Source organism: Labrus bergylta, chromosome 18 (genome assembly GCF_963930695.1).
Source record: "Labrus bergylta chromosome 18, fLabBer1.1, whole genome shotgun sequence".
In the NCBI taxonomy this organism is placed as follows: Eukaryota; Metazoa; Chordata; class Actinopteri; order Labriformes; family Labridae; genus Labrus; species Labrus bergylta.
In genome coordinates, this window is record NC_089212.1 from 14,712,224 (window position 1) to 14,737,697 (window position 25,474).

The 25,474-nt window shown below is 38.7% G+C and overlaps 1 protein-coding gene across 5 annotated transcripts in view; it reads left to right on the forward strand.

The window, feature by feature from the left end:
* Window positions 1-1,653: 1,653 nt before the first annotated feature.
* The window catches only part of impg1b (interphotoreceptor matrix proteoglycan 1b), a 29,710-nt gene continuing 5,889 nt past the window's right edge, over window positions 1,654-25,474 (forward strand). For 2 of the 5 annotated variants that reach the window (XR_010664664.1, XM_065947689.1), the window contains exons 1-15: window positions 1,658-2,452; window positions 9,900-10,115; window positions 11,138-11,304; window positions 11,431-11,459; window positions 11,714-11,748; window positions 11,867-11,913; window positions 12,024-12,164; window positions 13,880-13,938; window positions 14,250-14,437; window positions 14,532-14,891; window positions 17,912-18,067; window positions 18,982-19,125; window positions 19,395-19,550; window positions 19,687-20,618; window positions 21,036-21,125. Coding sequence is in view for 4 of the 5 variants with exons in the window: in XM_065947689.1 (XP_065803761.1) it covers window positions 2,386-2,452; window positions 9,900-10,115; window positions 11,138-11,304; window positions 11,431-11,459; window positions 11,714-11,748; window positions 11,867-11,913; window positions 12,024-12,164; window positions 13,880-13,938; window positions 14,250-14,437; window positions 14,532-14,891; window positions 17,912-18,067; window positions 18,982-19,125; window positions 19,395-19,550; window positions 19,687-20,618; window positions 21,036-21,125 (2,787 nt within the window). In the remaining variant the exon portion in view is untranslated. Of the gene's footprint in view, window positions 2,453-9,899; window positions 10,116-11,137; window positions 11,305-11,430; window positions 11,460-11,713; window positions 11,749-11,866; window positions 11,914-12,023; window positions 12,165-13,879; window positions 13,939-14,249; window positions 14,438-14,531; window positions 14,892-17,911; window positions 18,068-18,981; window positions 19,126-19,394; window positions 19,551-19,686; window positions 20,619-21,035; window positions 21,126-25,474 lie in introns of all 5 variants that reach the window. The other 3 variants (XM_065947691.1, XM_065947693.1, XM_065947692.1) reach the window with 3 other exon arrangements.

Sequence of the window (25,474 nt, forward strand, 5' to 3'; positions counted from 1 at the left end):
AATAGAACCATCACCTTGATTACAGTACATTCAACATTCTTAAGCATCATTTCCAGGAAATTCATATTTTTTGGATGAAGAAATTCATTTTTATTCCAAACAACCTTTCCCAAATAGATCAGTGAATACAAACACAACAAGGAGGAAAGCAGCTCAATATTCTCAATAATTATATATATAATAATAACATAAACATCCCACCAGCTCTACCTAAGGTGTTGGTATATTTCAGTTTGTTTTCAGCATTTACCACCCCAAACTTCACCACCCAGACTGCAGGTAGGACCAGTGAGTGACCCTTTGGTGAACCAAACCAGTCTCATGGCAGTTTGTCAAATAGTTACAAAAAACAATCTGATTCATGAGCATGTACAAGAATGTTATAAATTTTTGTGTGAACTAACCATGACCTCTTAAAACCAGACAACCTGGTGGTAGGGTTTTCTGCCAGAAAGCTCTTTGGCCCAGGAGTGGGCTGTTTGTGTCTCGTGTGAAACCAAAGGTCAACGTGACTAGCTGCAGTTTGATTAGTTTTTGGCACCCAGAATTCTTGGTAAGGTTCACAAAAAGATTATAGTTTGGGTTTACATAATAAGACAACAGTGACCTTTGGGTTCACATGGAACACAAATCTGCTCTCCTGGGTGAAAATCCTGTTTGTTCAACGTCTGTACTCGGACTTTGTCACTCTTCATATTACATAACGAGAGTTCCCCAAAACTGTAGAAGAAGCAGCTGCGACAAATACTCTGATTGAATTCATTAGTTTGAAATGCATGCTCATGTGCATGCAAAAAATAAAACTCATGGCGGCATACATATCTGTAACATTTTGGGACTATTTCAAAGTCTGCGGTGGAGCTATATGGGATAACATAGCTTGTTAAATTGAGCAGCTAAAGAGCACTAAGCAATTATGAGTTTACATGTTAGTCCTGGCCAAAGGTGATAAAATAGAGAACGTGGTTGTGATGTGCAGCTTGTTCTGTCTCCGAATGGTCCATACAAACTGTTGTAATATTGGTTTGAAACGTGTCACTCAAAGTAAGCGACACTCATTAGTTCAAAGTTCAGATTACGCTCAAACTGGCTGGTTGGATTATCTTGCTCTTGTAGGGGCTTATTTACAGCAGCAAATTGTTACCAACCAACAAGGGCAGTTAATCCTCTTTACAGGAAGCAGTGAGGGTGGAGACTTACAACATGGAGCCGTCCCACCCTGATACACCAAAACAAGAGAGGCCTCCCACATGGCTGCGCTGTCTCAATGAATTTATTTTGCCACCACCATCACCTTTAGCACTCAAAGCAGAGGGGTAAGAAGAGGACATGCTGGGTTACAGCTCCCGATTCTGCTTTTTTTGTTAAGAACATTTGTGAGCGTCAAAATATCTTTGGATGGGTCAAGGAAAAAAACATTTTTACATTGAGTTTGTAATTAGGCTGCATCAAAAAGACACCTCAGGAGATGGAGTTAATATGTCAGCCAATTTGAAAGACATTGCAACATGACCAGAGGAAGAGGACAAAAAAAAAAGTCAGAAGAGCGGCATTAACTTGTTTAACAGTGGATTTAGAATGGAGTGCATTGTTTGACCGGTAGCTGCATGCACATTACTGCACAGAGCAGCAAACTTGGCCTTACTTGCCACCCAAAAAGTGCTGACCTGAGAGGCAGTGATTTTCTGTGGCCACCCAGAAAGGAGGAATCTGAGCTGACAGAGAAAACACAACGAGTTAGCTCGTTGGACAGTGACATGCAGAGGCAGACGCCCAAAGAGGCTTGGTGTCAGTGATCAAGTTGAGGGGGAAACTGCAGGGAGTAGTTATCTGGTCTTGGCTGGCTGGCAGATCCCCAAGTTTGTTCAGCCGACAGATGAGGGTCCAGAAGGTGGCTAACAGGATGAGGCCTGATGGCCACGTGGCCACGCAGGGATTACAAGCAGCAAGAAGAAGGTAAAAAGATTAGACTCAGAACGGAGCCTTGTTTTTTTTTTAACCTCGTCACTCTTGTCACACTGACAGCGTACAGGGGAATCTCCTGCGCCAAAATTTTCAACCAGTGCATCATCTCTCCTTCCTTAACCTCTCCTCCCTCCATTTCTCCCTCTGCTCATCCATCCATGCAGCCCCCTCGGTTGTTTACAGGACTCCCAACAGCATTCAGGAATTAACTACTGCTGAACGACTGAGCCAGAGCACACACAGGAGAGGACTGTACTCCCTTCTTTCTTGCTTGCTAACAAGCTAAAGTCAGCACCAATGAGGAGACTTTTGCACACTCTAATGGACTCGCAATAAAGATTCTGGATTTTACGTTTGTTTGCAGGAGTGTCTTCACAAATGACAACTTCAGGGCTTGAAACCCACATAAATTAGCCCACCATGCTTTTGAAGTCAGGACTTTTCCTCTCTTTGTGTCTGTTTACCCTCCAAGCAAGTCAAATCAAAGGTAAGAATCCCGTAGAGTCAGCTGGGTCTTTGGAAAACATATGTGATTTTTTTCTAAGTTCTTTGTTAAACAATTGTGCAAGAGACATGCTGTGTCGATGAAAGAATGCAGGCTGGACAACTCAGTTCAAACAAACTATCAAAGAGGTCTTTTTCAAATTTCTGTCTATTAAATAGTAATGCAATAATGTATTTGTACAGGTCTCTGTAAAACAACTACCTCAAGAAATTTGGAAAGTGTAAAAGGAAAGGTCAATGTCGACATGGCTTAGTATAGTTGATAATCTTCCGGCAGGTTTTCTATCAATGAGGTGTTTACTGAATGGCATTAGACTTAAAGAGATGGAGATCCTGTCCAAGGGCAAAAGGTTTTAAAGTTTGCCTCGGCTATTTAGATAAATCTCTGCAAACTATTGGATGCTTGTTCAAACTTGAACAGATCTTCAGTTTTTTAGATAAATGTCAAGCAGCCAGTGAGCCACTTGGTCATGAATATTCACTATCAATTAAACAGGCAGAGACATTGAATACATGGTGACAGAGAAAGATAGCGTCACTTCAGCACTGATAACATTTGCATCCGCACTAGTTGTCTCGTTCAGTGTGATGATGATGCCCGGGTGAGCTCATTATCCCGAAGAAAACAAAAGCCATTCTGTTCCCAGTGTTGCAGGACGCTAATCTTTTCTGGCTTGTAATTCGACTGTGAGGCCTTTTTGCGACTGCATTGGGCTTTAAGGCCCAATCAAACAGTCCCTCACCACACTCAGCCCCTCGTGTCTCTCCATGTGCAAGTCAGGCTTAAAGCATGCGGTTCCTCAAAAGCCCATTCAAATGTTTTACTGGAGGTGTGTCTATAAATGTAAAACACACATGTTTTGGTGATATTGTGAGCCACTTTCTTACCTGCTGAAATGTTTGTCAGTGTGAGAAAGGCCAGGTGAATAGATCTGCCTGACTGATGAAGAACTGGGAGTACATTGGCCAATAAAGCTACAGGATACAATATCTACGCCCACACATTCTTTGCATGTTTTTGGAGGCAGGCTAAACTTGGATTGAAGAAAACAATATGGTTCATTGTAGAGCTAATTATCTATGTGTAATTCACTTATTAACACGGTCTCTGCCATAAATCAATGAGGCCTGTGTACAAATATACTTTCTCTGTATATACATTTCAAACATTTCGCGGCTGCACACCACGTCATCATAAAATGCAACAGCCACCACAAACTACGACTTATCATACTGTTACATGGTTAAGCACACTCGTTCCTTATCTGTCTAAACAAACCAGTAAACCCTTCTCATAGGTAGTTTGTTTGTTTATTGGAATCCGCAGCAACTCTGGCACAACAAAGATTAAAATTATTACCAAAACTCACAATGTGGTTTATACAGTACACTGTGCAAGTGCTATGCTATTTTTTATTTCAGCATTAAAAGCACACACCAAATATAAGGGGATAAACAAGCTTTAGGAAACATAATCAGCATTAAGCTTTATTCTTTACAAATTTCCATGTTATGTCAGGGTTTCCCCAGGTAAAGATTTTTAACCTTGTGTAAGATTGTCTTCAGTTGACCTGCAGGCTTTCATGTCAGCAGGCTCGATATAGAACATGGAATCTGTGCTACAACAATTTGACCACTCTTGAAATGCTGTATTTTCATCAACCAAACAAACTAAATGAAAATTAGAACAGTAGTTATCTTTGCATGCTCCAAAACCTTTAATAATGTATTGTTTTGCTACTCAGTCTAATCCAATTTAATGCTTTTCTGATTACAAAAGCAACAAAATACATTTCGAATGAATAACATCAACATTTTTCTCTTCCAAAAAGGTTTAATAATATCCTGATTGGCTACTTAGCTAATTAGATCTACTAGAGGTTCACTGATCCAGACCAAGCTGATCACTCAGTACAAACAAAAATCAAGCCTCAATACATTGTATTTGTTATTCTGCATTTAGGTCCCAGCCGACATGAGCACTGACTACGGAAAAACATGCAGTTTGTTTTCTAGTCAATTCTCATGAAAGAAAGTCCTTAGTTACTGCAACTTTATTTTAGGCAAAGTTTAGGTTATTAATACTCCTGTCTCCTTGTTGTCATGGCATTATGGCGAGTTCTTATGTACTGAAGGAGAGTTTCTGACCAGATATGCTTCTGCTGCTACATTGACCTAAAACAGGGATGCTGCTGAGCCAAACATTTTTAACACTGTCCTCCTCATAGCCATCATCTCCAGTGTTTGGCCTTTTAAACCACCGTTTTCTAGGATTTTGGTTTTGACCATATCACATGAATGACTGTTTGGCTAGCTAATCAAGACTGCTAGCCTTAGCTTGTAAAAGGTCAAAGTGTCAAGTGTTGAACCTTATTTTAGACAAATGGAAAACAAAATACATCAAACAAAATAATTTTCCAAAGGAAAAATTGCTGCTGAATGCCAAAACAACTCAATCAGTGAAAGGAGTGAAAATGACACACGGCTAGAAAGAAATGGCCCTGAAAAATGCTGATATTTACTAATTAGAAAGGAAGTTAGAGGCCTGAGGAGGGTACTTAGTGGAACAGCATTATTTTGTTTAACTGGCTACAGAGAGAGGGGACAGGCACTGAATGATAGACAATTTTATTAACCATAACACAACAAACTGGTGGATTCCGTTGAAGCTTACTGTTTCTATGCTCAGACCCCCACTGACAAATAAGAAAAACACAAGTCTTAAACTTGTCCCAAAACGCTTCTACACTGATATTTGTGATTAGAATGATGATGGGGGAGTTTGACGATAGAGTGACTTCAATGTAACACTTCCTCAGTAACCTGCAGATTTAAAGTGGCACAAGAACTCACCCCCCCATGGATGAATAGCAAAGGAGTGACAGGTTTGTTGGGCATCAGTCAGTGCCCACCTCTGAAGGTCTGAATGGGGTACAGCTGGGTCAGCCCTGGGCAGCAAATCGAAGAGAAACCTTTTCCTCCCGTATTCTTTGTCCTCAAACTGACCTCTGGTTTAAGGGGTAGTGCAGTTGTCCCGAGCTGACCTTGTCTGAACCTGCAGATATTCAAATCTTGTCCTCATGAGCAACCCAAATGTGCTTTGTAAAGTTTCCATGCTTTACCAAAAAGCAGTTCTACTTTGTGCTCTCACTGAAGGCCTAGATGCCTATATGTGCAGCTTTTTCTGGGTTCATGCTCTACACTTTGCATCTTTTAATGTATCATTTACTTTGCAGCATGCTTTACTTGATATATTTGTTTGTTTTATGTGTTAATGAATTGGCAGATCTTTGTCCTATGAGAAATCTTGTGGGCCACTGCAGTATAATTGCATTTTTTTGCGCTTGTAGTCCACTGTAAATATTCTCTGCAATCTTCAATGATTTATGTTTGTGCTTCAAACTGAGTTGCCACAATGCAACTGTAGTCTGAACATCTTGTGTATCATTTAGAAAATTAAGTAAACAAAAAAAAACCTAAAGCTTAGGCCTCAGGGAAATTTTAGGCTAAATAAGAAAACAAGGCTTACAGGAAACTGGCTGACCTTATCACAATTACAGTCATATCTAATGCTCAGTCTGTTGGTAGATTTAGCAATATATTTTGATGAATCAAAAACTATTATGAAAATAACAAGCAAAACTACACTTTCACTTATGTTTTACATCCAAAAAACTATAACTGTATGTACTGGAACATGTGTTTTTTTTACTGCAGCTTGCTTTACTTGTATGTAATAGTGTCCAATCATAGAAGATACAAATACACACTCCCTGGACTCCTGTAATGTTCTAACATCATACCAGCCAACTTATCTTACACCGCACAGCTTTACTTCTGTCATCAAGATACAGTAGAATCCATACTGTTAATTTATCTTTACAGAAATGCAGCATATCTGGTTAAAAGTTCATAGTCTGATTTAACAGAGTTTAGGTTATCTACTACACTCACGCTTTCCTTTTCTTCTGCTTTAACCTTCATTGGGATTCTTAATCCAGAAAGGGCACTGATTGTCATTTGGGTACAATGACCTCAAGTCTGTATTTTGGGGCTCATAAATCCTGGCTTATTGTCTTATAAAGTCCTCTGAGGTTTGCCACCTGGCATTACAATTAGTTCCTTTGTTCTTAAACAGCTTTATTCAATAGGGAGAGTGTTCACGGGCAAACTGGCTTGGGTAATGGTGTGGAATTACCTTCCAGTAAAGCCTCACAAGGGCGGCTGAGGTTGTTTTCTTTACTACGGTAATCAGAAAATTAAGGCTGTTTTACTCAGGATGTGTGCAGCCTTCCAGTTATATAATCTGGGGAAATTGCCTGGCTGTGTCCAAGTTTCTCCAGGAATAATTAAATGTGATTTGATTGTTTTTGTCAGCTGTACCTGATTTTAATCCCTTCATGGTTTGTCGTGCATGCACAGAACTTTACAGCTGAAATCCGTGTGCGTGTATTTCTGCAACTTCCAGACAATCCAATGTACGAACATATCCTTACACTGTTTGCCACTGAGCAGCTTCAGTGATGCAGGTCACCCAAGGGTATCTCATAGACCATTCCTTAGAGAAAAGAGACTGTTACTCATTTACTCTTTTCGACACATTTGTGCACTTTCACGGCGTTCAATATGATATCCCTCACAAAGTAGCAACCTAAGACATTTTCACACTATAATGACCTCAGAGGCTCAAATAACTCAATGCACCTTTAAAAGAGTCTCAACCCATACTACTGAATTCTCCTTCTTACTTAATACTTTTCGCTGAAAAGTCTAACAAAGGCAGAGTCAGTGCAAGAAGCAATTCACTAACAGCAAGAATCTGGGTTAATGCCGTATAGGTTTACAATGAACTGTCTTTGTATTTTGGTGCAAAACAATAAATTGACATAGAAAACAAATAGAAGTAAGTTAACAGACGTATTACAACTGTCCATAAACTTAAATAGACAGTAAAATTTGAAATGGGCTGACATGATGTATCTTGTTTACAGTAGATGAAAATAATTCAGTTGTGTTCACTTTTTGGATAAAAAAACCTCATTTAACTCTTTATTATTAGAAAAGTGAAGACCTTATGGCTTAAAAGTAGCTACCTAAATGGATAGTTTTCTTTAATGGCAGTATGTCAAAAATGAAACATACATGAAGTACCTCAAGGTAGCAGTTTTGTTTTCTGCTGTTACTTATGAGCTGTACGTTGTTTTAGAAAAAGCCCACATAGCTAAGTATGCAGATGACACACCGATATATGAAGCTCCTTCATCAGTAAGTGAACTGAACAATAGGTTAAATTGGTTGTCTAATGAGGAAAAGCAATACATTAATTGTTGGAAAAGTCCACTGTATTCTGGTCAAGGTGTCAGTTAAAAGCTGAACTAACACTCAAATGAGATGTAAACAACTCATCTATTGAACAAGAATGAAAGATAAAACTTCTGGATAACCTTTGATCACAACCTTTCATGGTTGATTAAGGTGTGGGCCCTCTATCCCAAACCCCAAGCCCAACACAGTTGTGGCTGATCGCTGTTCATTGTGAGTCTGATTCTGTTCTGTTTCTGTCTCTTTGCCACTGCAACTTTGATAAATGTTGCAAAGTGCTGTGCTCATGGTGGATTAATGTTGGATCTTAAATAATTTAATACAGAGTATGGTCTGGACCTGCTCTTTTTAACAACTTTTTTTATGAATAGGTGTTGTACAAATAAAGATTGTTTGAATAATTGAAAAAAGGTGGTGTGTCATCTGCAGGGGTGGGTCCAGACTTTTTGACCTGGGTGGACCAACCCAGGCACTGACTTACGCAGAGGTGGCATGAAGTCAGTGTGTATACACACAGGATCGAATGTAATTAATTTACCCTTAATATAGCCACTTATCATTTATTCTTATGCATAACAAGGTAAAATTGAACACATTCTCCTGCACACACTCTAACTTGCACAAATACATGTATTTCCAATGTTTGGGTACTTAAATATTGCATTTACTGTAGGTTCATTGCAACTAAGACTGTGCACGGGCTAAGTTGCAAATTTTTATGGAGATAAACACCTTTCCCAAACACCTATCTTAGGAAATAGATGTGCAAAAAATGTATTTGCAATTTAAAGTGCTACCAAAAGAACATAATGCTACATTTATATGTAAAGGAAACGACTAACAGCCAGTTGCAAAAAAAATAAGCTCCAATAGTGGATTTGAACCAGTCTATGATTTGAACACAAGTCCTGCCTCTGATAACAAATAACCAATCATAGTTAAGGATTTTCAAGCGCCATCTGTTGCGGCCAATCAGATTTCAAGGGGGGCCCATGAAAAGCCCTGGTAATCTGTGAGAAGAGTTTTTCCTGCCTCCAGTTGTATTAGATGAGTTCTACTGTAAATGCTTTGGTTTGTCACAGCTTGATTACTGTTTTGTTATTACATTTTTCAATGTAAGAAATTCATTTGCAAAAAAGTGCAGTATTCAAGTATTCAATCGACCATAATCGAATATATATTCTGTCTTTTGGGCCAGAAATTAGTTGTGAATTTAGATAATAGAAACATTATGAAAGGGGATTCAGACAATGGTGAATGTTTATCAAATATGTGTTGTGTGCATATGTGTATGCATGTTTATAACGGTATATATGTATATCATATGCAGAAATAAAACACAAGTCTGATTTATGTATTTTGTTAATCAAGCTGTTTGTGACTGTGTGTTGGACACCAAGAATAATTGCCAAAGCTAATGATTATGATACTGATACTGTTGGCTACCTTGGAAACAAACGTAACACTGACACAAGGCAGTATCCCCGTCTTTTAGTAATACTCTTGCATAGTTTAAATGAGGGAACATTACTTGAAATGTATACCTGTGGTGTGCTGATGTATAGCATCCTACATTACCCATAATGCAACTCTATATGATTATATGATTCTTATTAGAACCACTACGTTTTTCAACACAACCCCAAACCTGAGTCCACAAGACGAGCTGGCTATTAAAATATTTACATCTGTAGGCACTCTGTGAGTCAACCCTAGTGACATCATTATGACGTCGTCAAGGCCTGCAGTTTTCTCGTGCTGACATGTGACCATTACAGTCTATGCATGTGACAAATATACTGACACAAACTTGTGTGTATAATTACTATCAAGAAGTCTGTGTTAGCAGTATTCAAATTAATTCTCAAAAATGTCAACATTGCCATTGCAAAGGGAACAGTTGACAAACTCGTATATGAACTATTTAGCGACCTTAAGTTCAGAATGTCACCAACTGCTGTACTTACAAAGAGTGGTAACCAACCTTTTTAATGATAGGCAACAAAAGTCAGCTTCTTGTTATGAACTGCTCAAATGTACAGTTCTATAAAAGCATAATGTACTGTACATTTTTATACATCGTCTAACCTCACTCACTTCTCTTTCAGATCCTCATGACAAAGACTTTTCTGGACTCAGGGATGTGAAGTACCGGCACTTTCTAGAAACCTCCAGACCAATCAGACACACCACAAATGTCAGAGCAGAGCAGGACAGACATCGGACGAAAAGGTCAACAATCTTCCATACAGGTGTCAAAGTGTGTCCGCAGGAGACGATGAAAGAAGTCATCGGCAGCCATCGGACCTACTACAAACTCAGAGGTAAAAGGAATTTTCACTTTGAAATGAAGATGCTGTTCTGTGTGTCAAATGAGAATAACACATTTAATCAAACAGATTTCTTTGCAGTTTGATAGATTACTGTCTGCTCTGATGTGTTTTGCAGGTGTACATTTTTGCAAAGAGAATAAAGGGATAGATAAATCCTTAAAAAATTGTGTGATTATCTAATCTTATCAATTATGGATCACACCCGTACATGTTGCTTTATATATAAGGTCTTCATTTAGGACCTGGTGATGTTGACATGATGCTGCTGCATGATGCCATGAAGCTGGTTACAGACTTCAGGGACACTTAATGTAATCAAGTTATATGCAAATACCCTTTGTCCATGAGAGATGGATTGCCGATGAATTTCAGAGGGAAAGATTTCCACTCCGGCTCTTATAATAGCATAGTAATTCCAATTGTTCCACTACAGCTGCTGTGGCATATGATTTTAAAAGGCGGCAGATTAATTTGGTGTGTTGGAGGTAATCGCATCGCTCCACAAATGAGTTTGTCAGAGAATAAATTTCCCACAGGCATCCTGATATTGGCCAATGTGGAGCTTGTTTCGGCCACAGAGGCCCATAAAACATACTGTGGCTTCAGGGGGTCTTTGTGCTCATGATTTTAATGTTCACAAAAATGACACGACATGCAACAAACTTAAATATACAGCTTGACATTTACTGAATCTGACTCTAAAACCTCATTCAGCCATCACAATCGCATCAAGTTTAATGGGTTTTGTAATTTATTGTAGCATTTTGAGATTTTTATGTGTTCACATGTGAAGCTGCACTAAAATGCGTCTCTGTGAGGAATCAGAGCTTATCTTGTAGATAAATCACTGCTAACTGGCCACAGGCAGAGATGTCAAGATCTAAATCAACAATCCTCTTTATCTTCAGCTGTTTGATATCTCCATACTGGGTCTTCTTCTCTATGTGATTTTTAAACAAAGCATGATGTATTTTCTTCTAAAATATTTGCTATTTAATATATTATTTTTTCAGTTTGTCAGGAGGCGATTTGGGAGGCATTTCGGATCTTCTTCGACCGAGTCCCTGACTCAGAAGAGTACAGATCCTGGGTTTACACCTGCCAGCATGAAAACCTCTGCATGGATGACCTGGCAAAGAACTTCAGCAGCGCTCAGGAGCATCTTGATATGGTGGCCAGGGTGAGTCTGGCACTAATGCAGCCAAAAGAAAAAACCTCACCATCAAGTCCATTTGTACACTGTTCAAACTGCAGAGCTGTTTTATCGCCCATCTGTAACAGTTATTATTGTGTTTGTCATTTCCAGAGAGTTGCCATGACAGCTGAAATTGAAGGGTACGTCAAGCTGTGCTTCTTAAATCTTGTGTTTAATGTGAGACTCCCATGTGTGTTTGCTGTGTGTCTACTCTGTTCAAATACACCTTAGAACCGCAATGTTCAAAAGATGTTTCCAACCTTAACCTTTGGCACCCTAATAAGAATAAGGAATATAACTATGGGATATTAGGCAAAGAACATATAATCACAAGAAATATTGATGACCTCCTTGTTTAACTGTTGTCATACCAAATGTACTCTATTATTCCCAGAGTTGACGCTGGAACTCCAGATCCAAACAGGGAATGTGAGTTTGACACTATTACATCAGCACCATTCAATAAAACTAATATGCTGAACTTAATAGCTAAGACTATGTTTCATTATCATCAAAACACAAATAAACTGCTGACTTTTTGTCACAGGCACGTGGACGCCCCATCTGCTTCTGCTACCAACTGAGGCCGAAGTGGTAAGATAACCCAAAAACCGCCATAATCACGTATTATTGTTCTCAATATTTATTTATTAAAGGATGTAGTTCTGGTTTGATAACAGTGTACATTTGATTTTCTTTGCCAGATCCAAGAAGACTTGAAAAAGGAGAATTTTGAGTACATTGTGGAGTTCAGTGTCACCGTCGTTGACCCGGCATACAACGATGTGTTGAGTGACCCAGAGGCTCTACATACCAGTGAAATAACACGAGAGCTCACAGACAAGGTAAAAGTGTGGGCACACAGACCTACAGCAAATGGCTATATTAAACATATGTAAGTTTTGCCATTGTTCTTTAAGCTATGAATACAATGCTAAATGGCGGCTCTGAAGCGTTTGCTAGTTTTTATTAACACTAGGCTTGAAATCTCCTCGCAACGCTCAAAGATTGCCACTGAAAAAAATAGATCATCAACAGTCTGTACTGTACTGCAGCTGAAAATAGACAACTGTGGTCGACACTCAACACCTGCTGCCAACAGTAATCACCCACAGCCGTCAATACTTGGCCCATGGACGATGCTCAGGTGTTAAGAGTGAAAGGACCTTTCCTACAAAGGGATTGTTGACTTCTTTGTGAAAGATTTAATCAAGAATTGTCATGCCCAGTTCAAACCCAATCTAAGCTTACAGAAATTTAAATGATGATGATTTCAGATTCAGTTATTTCAAATAGGCTACATTTCAACGGCTCTTTTGTCACTAATCTTTAACCTCTTCTCTCTGCCTGTAGTCTACCCTTCAAACTTGACAGATCTTTCTCCCAGCAGGAGTTTGCCATTATGCAAGACGTTTTACAAAGAGATCAGAGTGCCAGCTTCCATAGGGTTCTATTGTTAGGAGTAATAACTCACCCTGATTGATTTAACTGCTTCAAGTTGTCAGTAAAGGGACTTAAGTTAATGACCACAAGCCTGAAATAGTAAGACCTAATCATATAGATTATCTCCCGCTAAGAAGTATTCACGAAGACTTTGGCCACAGCTCTTAACAATGACTTCTGCTGCAGGAGTTTGACATTTCTTTTCTATAGAATTCAAGAGTACAGGGGCACCAATGGCCTTGCTGTTGGTTCGCGCCCGATGTACGTAGGCTATAGACCCCCAAGAGGGCGTATTTGGTGCAGGTTCCACCTGTGGCTCCTTTACAGCACGTCATTCCCCACTCTCTCTCTCTCGCTGAGTTTCAACCCTGTCCACTGTCCTGTACAAAAAAAGGCATTCAATCTCACAAATAATAATAATATTGTCTTATCTTCATCTTACTTTTACTGATTGCTCATTTCTACCTTGCATTAACTCACCATTTTTATTGTTCGGTAGTAAATTCTTATTCTTTTCTTTTTTTCACTTTACTTGACTGATGGTATAGTCTTATTTTTATTTTTATTAATCCTACGGAGGATTACCTTACATGGTTTTTTCTCATTTACAGGTTTTTTCTCGTATTGAGCACTGCTGTCACTTTATCATGTTTTGTCCTGTCATGTTGTTTGTGTGTAGGAGGCTGACTCACTCGCTGCAAACCAAATCTACCTACGGTTACCAATAAAGTTATCTTACCTTACCTTAAAAATAAAAACTCAATTCCAATTTTCCAATTTAAAAAAAACTCGCTCTGAGGTGGTTACAGTTTAGCTACCGCCCATAACATTATCATCATTTATGACCTATTTATCATGCTTTTAATACAGCCACTTGTATGTGTGTGTTTTTGTTGTTGTTTTTGTGTCTAGCTGTATGCACACTGATGCTCTTTTACACAAATGAAGTTCTTAACAGATAAATAAAGTTATTTGAATTGAATTAACAACCAAAGGTAGAAGTAAACCAAATGCATACAGTTCATAACATTCAAAAAACATGAAAAAACGTTCACCTGTATAAATGCTTATTTCTTTGATTACAATTTAACTCTGACTCTCTTCTTCTTCTGTTTAGATGCTTCGTGTCTTTGAAAAAGTACCAGGATTCAAAGAGATTCAAGTTCTGGGGTTTCGGTAGGTTGAATTAAGATCTACAAGGGTTAGCTTTAAAATAATACTTGGTGATGATGATTTATTTTGACCAAACATTTCAGCTAATAAGATAAGACATATATTTCTTGTACTTTCCCCCCTAAGTGGTTTTCATTTAAGCCTCTTATTACCATAATCTCTGCAGTTGTACCAACTGTACCATCCCCCCAAAAAATTTCCTCATTTGGGACATGACTCAGATATTTCTGGCTTCCCAGACATGAATTTTAAGTTTTAAGGCCTGTTTGTTTGTTTTGATGGGTTCTGACATGATTTGTTGTGTTGTTGATCAGCTCTGATGATGTGACAGTGCGAGTAGTCTTTAATGGAGACACGGAGCTCACTGATGATGCTGAGGTTCTTGAGGACCCAGACATAGATGAGGACGTTAATGCTCCTAAACTGAAGTACATCATAGTGAGGGCCTTAAGAGAGGAACCGTCACTCCCGCTGGACATAAGGACACTCAGCTTTGAGGCTGGTAAGCATGATATACTCACATTTCAATTAATTCAAACTGTTGGTGCTAAGAATAACATTTTAAAGCTGTATGAATCTTTTAAACCTCTTTCCAGTTACAACAATTTATCCAGTTGCTGAGCTTGGCATAAATCCTATTGACAGCATTGTATCTGGGGACTACACCACATCAGCGCCCACAGAGGACAATACTCCCACTCAAAGTTTCCTCCCCACTGTGGCTGCAATAGAAAACTACTCGGGTGCTTTTACAAGTGAACCAGAAACACACACCTTTGTGCCTTTCATCCCAAACATTGTCCCTGAAACTACACCTGCGGCCACTGATGAGACTCTAATGGCCTCTGTAGAAGAATCCACAGAAGATAGTGCAGAGGAGCCGAGTGGCGTCACAACACCAGACACCAAACTTGATGATGCGGCTGAGGCTGAACCTGAAGAACAGCTGAAAGACGGTAGGTTGACTGAACTGCAACTTAACCCACATCTTGCCATCACGCTGTGGTTTGTAGGTCTTGATCCAAATTTTGGCAGGAAAGCTGCAGGAGGATGAGCTCATTGCTGTACAGTTAACGGACACAGTGTATACAAAAAAATCTGGAAGGGGTTTTTACTGTAATCATAAAATATTCCAATCTGGAAAACAAGGAAGAAAAGGGAGATTTTAGCCTATTTAAGAGGATTATGCCAAAACAAACATGAGATTACTAATTATCTTGGTAAAGTAATTGGATTAAATCAGGAAAAAAACAAAAACAAACAGAAATGAATTTATAGAGGGAGGAGGGAAGAATAACAACGTTACAATTCACTTAGCAGACGCTTTTATCCAAAGTGACATACATCAGAGATTAAGTACAACAGTAATCCATTCATACACCGCCACCAAAGCAGTGGGAGCAATCTAGGGTTAAGTGTTTTGCCCAAGGACACATTGGACATGTTGCTCAGCTGGGGGTCAAACCCTCAACCTACTGGTTGAGAGGCGACGACTCTACCAACTGAACCACAGCCGCCAGCTCATTGAATTTCCATCATAAGATTTATAGTGCTGTAAAGATAAAGAAAGGATTTATGGAAACAGTTGAAGCTTGTCAGGAAGTCTGGCACATTGATGGGTCTTTTGCTGGATCAAACATTGAATTAGAATTTCTTCAAAGTTACTGGATAGTGAGTATGTACTGTATGCAAGGCTGTCCATATAAAGAGTGACCTATTTCTTCATTTCTGACACATACCTACACTTCTTCGCCTTGACAGAAAACTCCCCTCTGATTGCAACTGGGAAAGGCAGTAGCAATTAGACCTGGTGGTTTGATTTGTGAGAGGCTCCCTGTTGAGGCAATGTATCATATTAAAACCCATTAACAAGCAGTGGTCTGCTGTTGGTCCAGTCATTGCAAACTCATGTTGTGAACCATACTTTCTTCAAGCTTGCAGAATTTATTTTTGAAATTCTTGTGGGGTTTCCATAGTTTGCAAATGTGTCAGGCTTATCAGAAATAATTTTGAGGAATTGTGTATGAATTGATGCACACTTTAACAACCCAATGATTTTATGAAGAGTTTCAGCTCTTTTCATTATGAAATGAAAATAAAGAGTTGGATCCACTGTAGAAGAAATATATTCTACAACCAGACAGTTAGCCATCAGATCATATCCACTCCAATCCAACTTTATTTAAGCCCTTTAAAACAACCACAGTTGACCAAAGGGCTGTACAGAAGAATAAATAAAAATACATAACAGTGCACATGAGATAAAAGAAAACTGCATGTGAAATACAGCATACATTTAAAAGACATAAAACATAAGTAAAATGAAAAGGCACGCAAACAAGAAATCAAATAAATAAATAAAGTCGATGTCTTACTGTGTGTGAAAGGCCAGAGAAAAGAGATGAGATTTAAAAACAGACAGAGAAGAGGCCTGTTTAACGTGCTGAGGCAGATCGTTCCATAATTTTGGAGTCCATAATTAGAGCCTTGAACCTGCTTTTAATAGTAGTTTGACAATAAAGGACACACTATGTCTCTTTATATGCAACATTTGGATGATTCTTTGACATCACCTTAGCAGGGGAAAAAGCTAGCCTTGTGCATCCACAGTTCAATCAACCACCTACTAGCGCCTCCAATGCTCACAATACAGTCGTGTTCAAATGTCAAGTTTACTTTAAATGGGGAATTTATTTGTGCTACTGGTTCAGACATTAGCTAGCAACCTCCTGAGTTGCCATGACCAACAACTATACTTGGCTAGTGCTAGCAAAGAAATGGTCACAGCATGGGCTAGATCTGGCAGAAAACATATATCCTCTTCTTTTTACAGTTCCATTTGTGTACTGTTAAAACATACAAGATTAAAACTTGCTACTTGTTGGGCTTTAGAGCTGCTAGGAGGATTTTTTTCTTTTTGCTCGAATTAAGATTCTTTATTGTTCAAGTCTTTGCTAAGCTAAGCTAATTGCCTCCTGTCTCTTGCTCTATTAACTCAAAAACATGACAGTAGTATCAATCTTTAGAGCTGTGATGTAGTTCCCTCTTCACTATGCCATTGTACTTGTACATTGCATCCACAAGGGTGTAACATTGGCGTCCCCCACACATAGCTTTATGGCGTTGCAGAAGTATGAGAGGTGTAAACAAACAGTGGGATGTTCCCATACACACACACTCAGACATGCATACACACACAGCCCTAATCTGCCCTGCTGGCACTGATGTTGCACATTGCCAAAGCCTTGTACCTGTTTACACCTTTGTTACACCTTTGTTACTACATAGGATGACAGATCAGCAACTGTGCTCCAGACAAGGCATGACGGGTGTAAATATCCCACCTTGAACTTGCACTATGTAGATGATTTTAAAATGCCTTTTAGAAATAAATGAACCATAAACTTTTAACAATGTATTTTTTTTCTTTTTGCTTCATGTCTTTAGCACTTATCCTATTTTTTTTTAACTTAATTTTTACTAATTTTTATTTTATTTTATGTACTTTATTAATCACTTAGGGACATTCTGGTTTTACACTGGGTTATTTAGAGACATGCTTTTCACACACTTAGGCTCAAAGCATACAGAAGCACAACCAGGACCTGTGCACAGGCATTAGAAGAGAGATGTCAGAGTATGGCTGCTGCACAGGGAGCGCACCAGAGCTTTTGGTGATTCTGTGCCATTGCTCAAGAGCACCTCTGCAGCAAACTGAAAGTACCATGGCAGCTCTCCAGCTTCCAGACCAACTTCAATACTTTGGTCTAAACCAGTGACCATCTGGTCAAGTTCCCTACAGACTTAGCTACTGACGCCCCCAGCATGAGGGTTCAATCAATCATTGTATCTGCAGTTTGCAAATGAGTGAACCTAAACATAACAGGAGAATAAAAGAGCAAACTTGTGTGTCAAGGGCTTAACATTCAGGAAAAATGGCCACTGTTTAATCACTTTATTATGTTTTTTTCTTCAGGTCTTCCTGAACTGGAGGATAGGGTCAATGAGGACAATCCTGCTGAGGTCTCCAATGACCTGCCAGAGTTTACAGATCCCACAGTAACTGAGATGTCTGTCATTGAAGTAACAGTCCCAGTCTACACCACATCATCTCCTGAGCAAGCTGTCCAAGGCATTTCAAATTTTACTTCGAATTCCAAAAGTATAAAATCTGTGTTAAGCTGCCCAAAGCTAATTTGGGGGAAATGTGTATAAAATGATGCACTATGTCCTTTAAGTTATTCAATAAATGAACAGTTGCAATCTTTTAAAACAATAAGGTTCAAATAAAGAACATCAGGAAGTCTACTAGCAGGAGTTGAAGCAGCTTAAAACACAACAGTCAGTCAGACAGTATGGCATCAGATTATAATAAGAACCTTAAATCATTTAAGGACATACTTTATCTTGTGTTTTTTTGTGTGTGCCAGAGTTAGCTTAGAAGAATAATCCACCCTAACAAGGGAAAAAAGCTAGTCTGGTACATCCGAAGTTTAATCATTCACCTACACGTACCTCTATTGCTCACCTTACTGTCATGTCAAAAGGGAAAGTCAATGAAGGACAATTAGTCATGTAACCGGCACAGACAGTACCTATCTTGTAACATCACTGAGATGGAAAGACGACTATTGCACTTGGCTATTGCCAGCTTAGAAATTGTAACAGTAGAGCTCCCTGAAAAACCACAACTTTTTCAATTCCCGATTTGTGTGTGACCTAATCAAATGAGATCAAACATGCTTAATACTGTGCTAGAGATGAGAGACTCAAGCTAGCTATTCTAGTTCTTTTTACTTTACTTCCAGTGTTAATGCTACGCTAGACTAATTGTACCTTTCTTTAGCTCTATACCTATGTAACAGGATAGTAGTATCTTCTGATCTGACTTCTGACTTTTTTAAAAGTTAAAATAGAAGGCCAGAAGATGGGGAAACTCAAGTTTTAAGTGTCAACAGTATAATTGTCTTAGTTGCATTTATACCTATTACAATTAGATTACCTGTATTAAGCTGTTAAAATGTTATCTTCTCCTTTTTTTTATAGATTTACCTGAGCTAGATGAGGGTTCAAACGAAGAGCATTCTGCTGAGGATACCAACACTTTGCCAGATACTACGGCTGCCACAGTTACTGAGATGTCTGTCGTAGAAGTCTACACTACACCGTTTCGTGAACAAACTATTCAAGGCATTTATATTTCTACTACTTGAGTTTTAAAAAATACGAACTATTCTCAAAAATAGTTTTGGGAAAATGTAAAAAACAAACAAAACTGATGCACAATGTACCAGCAGTTTTTCATTTAATGATTAGTTGCAACCATAAAAACAATTATAAGGTTTGAATATCAGTGCATCTGTTTTTTATCCTATGCTAAGCTAGGCTAATAACTTCCTGCCTCTTGCTTTGAATATAACAATTAGATTTAAAATGTGTTTTTTGTTATTATTTGTCAGACTTACCTGAGCTAGCTGAAGATGAAAATGACGAACATTCTGCTGAGGACACCAATGAATTGCCAGAATCTACGGTTGCCATAGTAACACAGATATCTGTCACTGAAGCGGCAGTCCCAATCTCGACAACTTCATCTCCTGAGGAAACTGTCCCAGGCATTTAAAATTCTACTTAATTTTCCAATCTATCAATCTTGTTGTCTGATTTCTGGATTAAACTATTCCTTTAAAGTAGATGAATGCAGTTTGGTTATAAGATCTCTTTTCTGATATGTTTTTTATTTTATTTTAGAAATACCTGTGCTTGCGGATGTGGTCAATGAGGAAAATCCTGTTGAGATAGCCAATGACCTGCCAGAGTTTACAGATCCCACAGTTACCGAGATAACTATCATAGAAGCACCAGTCACAGTCTCCACACCATCATATCATGAGCATGCTGTCCAAGGCATTGAACCAGATATAGATGAGGTGCTTTTGGAACCCCCTACAGAGAGCGATAAAACCCCTGAAGACAGAGACGAGTCAAGTGGAGGGCACAGTGGAGTGACTCCGGCCTCAATAGAGTTGTCTCCTGTGAACGCAAACTATCAAGAGGATGTAGGGTACAGTGGAGTGACTCCGGCTTCAATAGAGTTGTCTCCTGTGAACGCAAACAATCAAGAGGATGTAGGGTACAGTGGAGTGACTCCGGCTTCAATAGAGTTGCCTCCTGTGAACTCAAACAATCAAGAAGATGTAGGGTACAGTGGAGTGACTCCAGCTTCAATAGAGTTGCCTCCTGTGAACTCAAACAATCAAGAAGATGTAGGGAACAGTGGGGTGACACCAGTCTCATTTGACCTGCCTTCGGACAACTCTTACACCCAAGAGGAGGTATGGCATAGTGGAATGACACCAGTCTCCATTGACCTACCTTCTGAGAACTCTTACACTCAAGAGGATGTATTGTCAAGTCCAAACAACACTGAGGCGGAAGTGACCATATCTCCAGAAGAAGACAGCGGCAGCGGATACCCCTCGGAGTCTGATGAACGACCGTATGGATCCACAGCTACACCGGCCATGAGACTAGCCAGCACCCCTCTGGTGACCACAGTGGAGAAGACCAAAGAGTTAGTGGTTTTCTTTAGCTTGAGGGTGACTAACATGATGTTTTCTGAAGACCTGTTCAACAAGAGCTCCCCAGAGTATAAATCCCTGGAGAATACCTTTCTTGAGCTGGTAGGTACACAAGCTTTTATGCTAGATATCATGATCTTGCATGCTTCATTCTCATATTGTTTTTGTAGCACAAACTGAAATGTGTGTTCTTTAGTGCAATAAATTCTAAATAGCATGGGTTTAAATAATGTTTTAATGAGAGTAAATAAGTTGGTGCTTCATCTAAATCTTGTTGTCCTGATAAAGTGAGGATGCTCTTTTGCAATAAGCCTTGTCCTCACTGCAGCTTTATAAAATTCAAATTCATGGTAAATTACAAGTATTTTATATTTTTCTGAAGAAGTAACCATTTTTTTAAAATACATTTTATAATTCTTTGAGCAAGGGCCAAATTTGAGATCAAAATTGTACGATTTAAATGGAGGAAGCATCGTCTTACCATGGAAAAAGATGGTCAAATTATTTTGTTTCACTCAGACACAGCACTCTGGGTCCAGAAAATCTCAAAACCCTGGAGCTTCCAGTAAATCTGGGTTTGGGAGACAGACAACTTTAGCCTCCATACCGGTATTTTTTTCCATATTGGAACTACATCTCCAATGCCTCAGAGAGTGCATGATCTTTCGATTTCTTGTCTAACCTTTTCTGAAATGCAGTATCTAACAATGGGAAAGCACCTAACATTGCTTAAATTCTCAACTTTAGTCGTCAGCTTTGCTTTTGTCCCTATATTAGACATTAACGTTAAACTTCCTGCATCTTCTAATGATTTTATCATTGAGTCTTTTAGCTCTAATTTTGTTTGTTCTTGTCTGTATTGCCTTAAACTTTTGAATTGTGCTAAAATGTTGGCTCTTTCAGGGTGTCAGGGGCAAATTTGTGTCTGCAAAGCATTTGTCTAAAGTTCTGAGTTATAACAATAATACATAGCCTCTCTGCGATGAGGGTAGTTGTTAATAGACTGAACCAACACAAGTGAACATGCAAAACATTTAAATAAATAGTACATTATGTCTTGCTTGTGTAGAGTAAAGGATTTCTCACAAAATGTCATCACTGGAACATTTTGGCTGTTCATTTTTTAATTACAGCAAACAGCTAACATTCCAACTGTACTTTAGCTTAAAAGTAGCAACTGACCATTTCAGTGGTTGCTTTGTGCCTGTCTGCTAAACGTTGTTATGATCTCAAAAGTTAGGCTCTTTCTGTTATTTTAGTGTTTGTCTTTTTCAAATTAGCTTGCACCCTTGCAAGGAGAAGTTGAAACATTTCAGCTAGTAGGCCGTCTGAAGGATCTTCACCTCTGGCAAATTTGTGTCTGTTTGTGCCAACTTGCGTCTTTTCCATAGACCTTGTATGCAAATACGTACAGAAAGGTCACCTTGCATTTCTTATTGACACTCATTTTGGTGTTAGTATTGTTAATACACTCATAAATGTCATTTCAATAATGTAACTGTGGCGTGCAGCAAGTTTCAGTTAGCTTAGCATTAAGACCAGAAACTAGTTGAAACAGCTAGCCCGGCTCTGAACCAACGTTACAAAATCTGCCTACCAGCACCTCTGATACTTTGTTTTGTCTCTGATATCATTAATGCTAGTTGCCAGCTAACTTAAAGTGATAAAAACCCCTCAGAAATTGGCCAGCTAGGAAACAAGCAAATAAACACACATTAAATACCACAGTTGATAAGGATAGACAAAATGGGAATAACTCAACACTAGCAAGCTTTAGAGGTGCCAGTGGGTAAATTTTGTTACCTGTGGATAGGTGAATTGTTTCCTGTGTTCAAGCTCAGCTCAGCTAATTTGTACATACAGGGCCTGATTTACTAGAGGTTTGCATGTCTTAAAACGTGTGCAAACTTGATACCACCAGCAAAAAATGTGCTATCTGATCTACTAACGGCGCGCAGTGAGGATTGCTTCTTTCATATGAGCAAAACAACATGCATTGTCCATTTAGTATGCTTTCCTTAATGAATATGCAACATGGGGCGTTTCTGCCCTAGCATGCAAAATACTGGGAGGAGAAAATGCAAAGAAGTTAAGTTAGTACACGCATTGCGATTTACCAAGCCTGGCAAAATTTGCGGTGATTTTGCCGGTGTCTGTATTTAACACCTTTGAAAACACCTACCTATTTTGCGCTTGCAGTCATCCTGCTTTCCGTCCAAACTCTCCCTGACTTAAACCAGTAGAACACACAAAAGACTTAAATAGTACCGCCTCCACAAGGTTTGCACCTGGTGTTATTCACGCAAATTTTCTTCGTAGATAACCCGCAAAACAGCCACCAACCAAACGTGCAATTTGTTGACACGAACACGCAATTTAGTACTCTTCAATTGGGATCTTAGTAAATCAGGCCCACAGTACATTGCACGTGTTGAAATTTTGACTATGGGTTTTGTACATGTTTGAAGCCTTAAAGAAAAACTTGCAATGTGTGAAATAATAATTAGATTAATTTGGAGCAGGATGACTTTATACGTCTTTAAGTTTTTTGAGTTGATAAAAACTGTGCTTTTTTTTTTACATGATAGAGTTCAAACTAGCCCAGGGTAGTCTGAATAATGAGACCTGTGTCTGCCTTAGTCATTGTATGACTCAGAAATTTATGAAATGGGGTAAGAAGCTTTAAGTGATTTTGTCAGTTCCAGGACAACACCCATTGTACTATACATGGTTACAAAGTGCAACATCAGTCAGGGTTGTGTTGACATCTGTGTGTATGTGGCAGAAATGTCAATGTGTTGGTATTGTAGACATACATAATGTGTATGTCCTGATGTATAAGACTATGAAATAAAAAAAGATTACAGTTGAGTTGAGGTATTTTTATTGTAAGCATATGTGTATACATCCAATGCACAGCCTTGTAGTCATTGCTAGAATGTATAATTTGGTCCAATTAGTTATGAAAATAAGTTACATTTATTTTTCTTAACTTCAAGGTTTTGAAATTGCATTAATAAGCAGGTAAAGACTGGGTAAAGACAGATTTTTTGGCTTGCTAACTGTTGCCCTGAGCTCTAAGTTACATAAAGACCTAATCCTCAATATGGGGGGTTACATTGATATCAATTAAAATGTATTTATTGCATTGCCAAGCAGAAGATGTGTGAGTTACTTGGGCTTAGTTTTATTTATGAGTGAAAACGTGGGATTCTATAAACATCGCACAAAATGTAAGGAAATTTGTGTTTGGTAGATTATTTCTTTGTCGTAACAATGCTTCTTGGCAGTAATTCTTATGTCATTGGAAAGCCTGTTTATTTCCCGTTTAAATGGTGCCACATTGGTAAGGAACATGCATCTGTAAGATTAGCAGCAGAGCTGAGTATGTGGGTTGCGCCCATGAAAAACTTAAATCTTCTCTGCCAATGCCAAACAGAGTAGGGTTTATCATAGGCTACCTCCAGAATTTGAGAGTGGAGAGGATGGAATAGCCTGCCTGCAGCCCTAAACACCATTGAACACTTGTGGGATCAGCTTGGGCGGGCTGTTAATGCCATTGCTGCTAGTGTGAGTGACCAACACAACCACATTGGCTGTTGTGTGACAAATGCTGGTTGAAGAATGGGATGCCATCCCACAGCAGTGTTTGACCAGGCTGGTGACCAGCATGAGGAGGAGGTGCCAGGCTGTTGTGGCTGTGTATGGTTCTTCCACACGCTACTGAGGCTCCTGTTTGTTAAATTAATGAATTGTTGAATTGATATGTCTTGTTTCTTCATACTTCAATCATCCAATCCACTAAACGACAACAAACATGAACCAGCAGAATAAGCTGTTTGGCATTGGCAGAGAAAATTTGGCAAGTTTTTCATGGGCGCAACCCACATACTCAGCTCTGCTGCTCATCCCACAAATGCATGTTCCAAAGGGAAATAAATAGGCTTTCCAACTGTATAAGAATTATTGCCAAGAAGCATTGTTACAACAAAGAAATAATCTACCAAGCACAAATGTCCTTACTTTTTATGCAATGTTTATATATACTGCATTATTGTATCTTAAAAGTTTAGGTTTGTTTTATTTATGTTTTGACTTTGATGTCTGGGTTGTGGTTTCTTAAGCACATTTTGTTAAGTAAATTTTAGACGTTTTTCAAGTCAGATATAGGAATGACCAATGACTGCATTGCATCAGTGAATACAAATTTAAGTACTGGGTATATAGACACAAATTACATGCACAGATGTTTATTACAGAAAACTACAAGGCATAAATAGATTAACACTCCATCTCCAATCTTTAATGGTTGCTCAAAACGTGGTTTCTGCAGTGCTCCGTATTAATCGATGTATTTAGCTTCCTGGCAAAACTATTGTGATCAGACGTTTGAACTGGTGAGTATTTACCATATAATGTTGATTGTTACTATTCCATAAGGAATAGTCAACATATCATCCTTTAAATGGGCTCTAAAGATAGTGATGGTACACTTTTCAACTAACATGTAAAATACGTCCAAGCCTGATTGATTTAAAGTATCAGATTCTCTGCAGCCCATTTAAAAGAGCATGATGTTATGTTTTGCTGGATATGGGACCCCATTTGTGCTTCGTTAGGCTTCATTTGCTGTCCCTCATATATATGTATTCATATATATGAGCCATTAGCTTACAGTGGCTTGCAGTTACCCCTGTTTGCCTTTGCTACATTCCTCCATTACTCCTGTACCTACTGGTTTGTGAAGCAACCACTAAAATTGGATATGGAGGTTGTAATGATTGTATGTGCTATATTTTTAACTGTAAAAATATTTTCATTGCAGCCCACTTTTTGTGAGTTTTCTTTTTTGTACTTTAGTGAAGGGATGGTCTATTAGTTTTTTTCTTTCAATAAGAACCAGTAGATACATGTGTAACCTCAGAGTAGCCTATGTGATTGTGCCAGAGACTGAAATG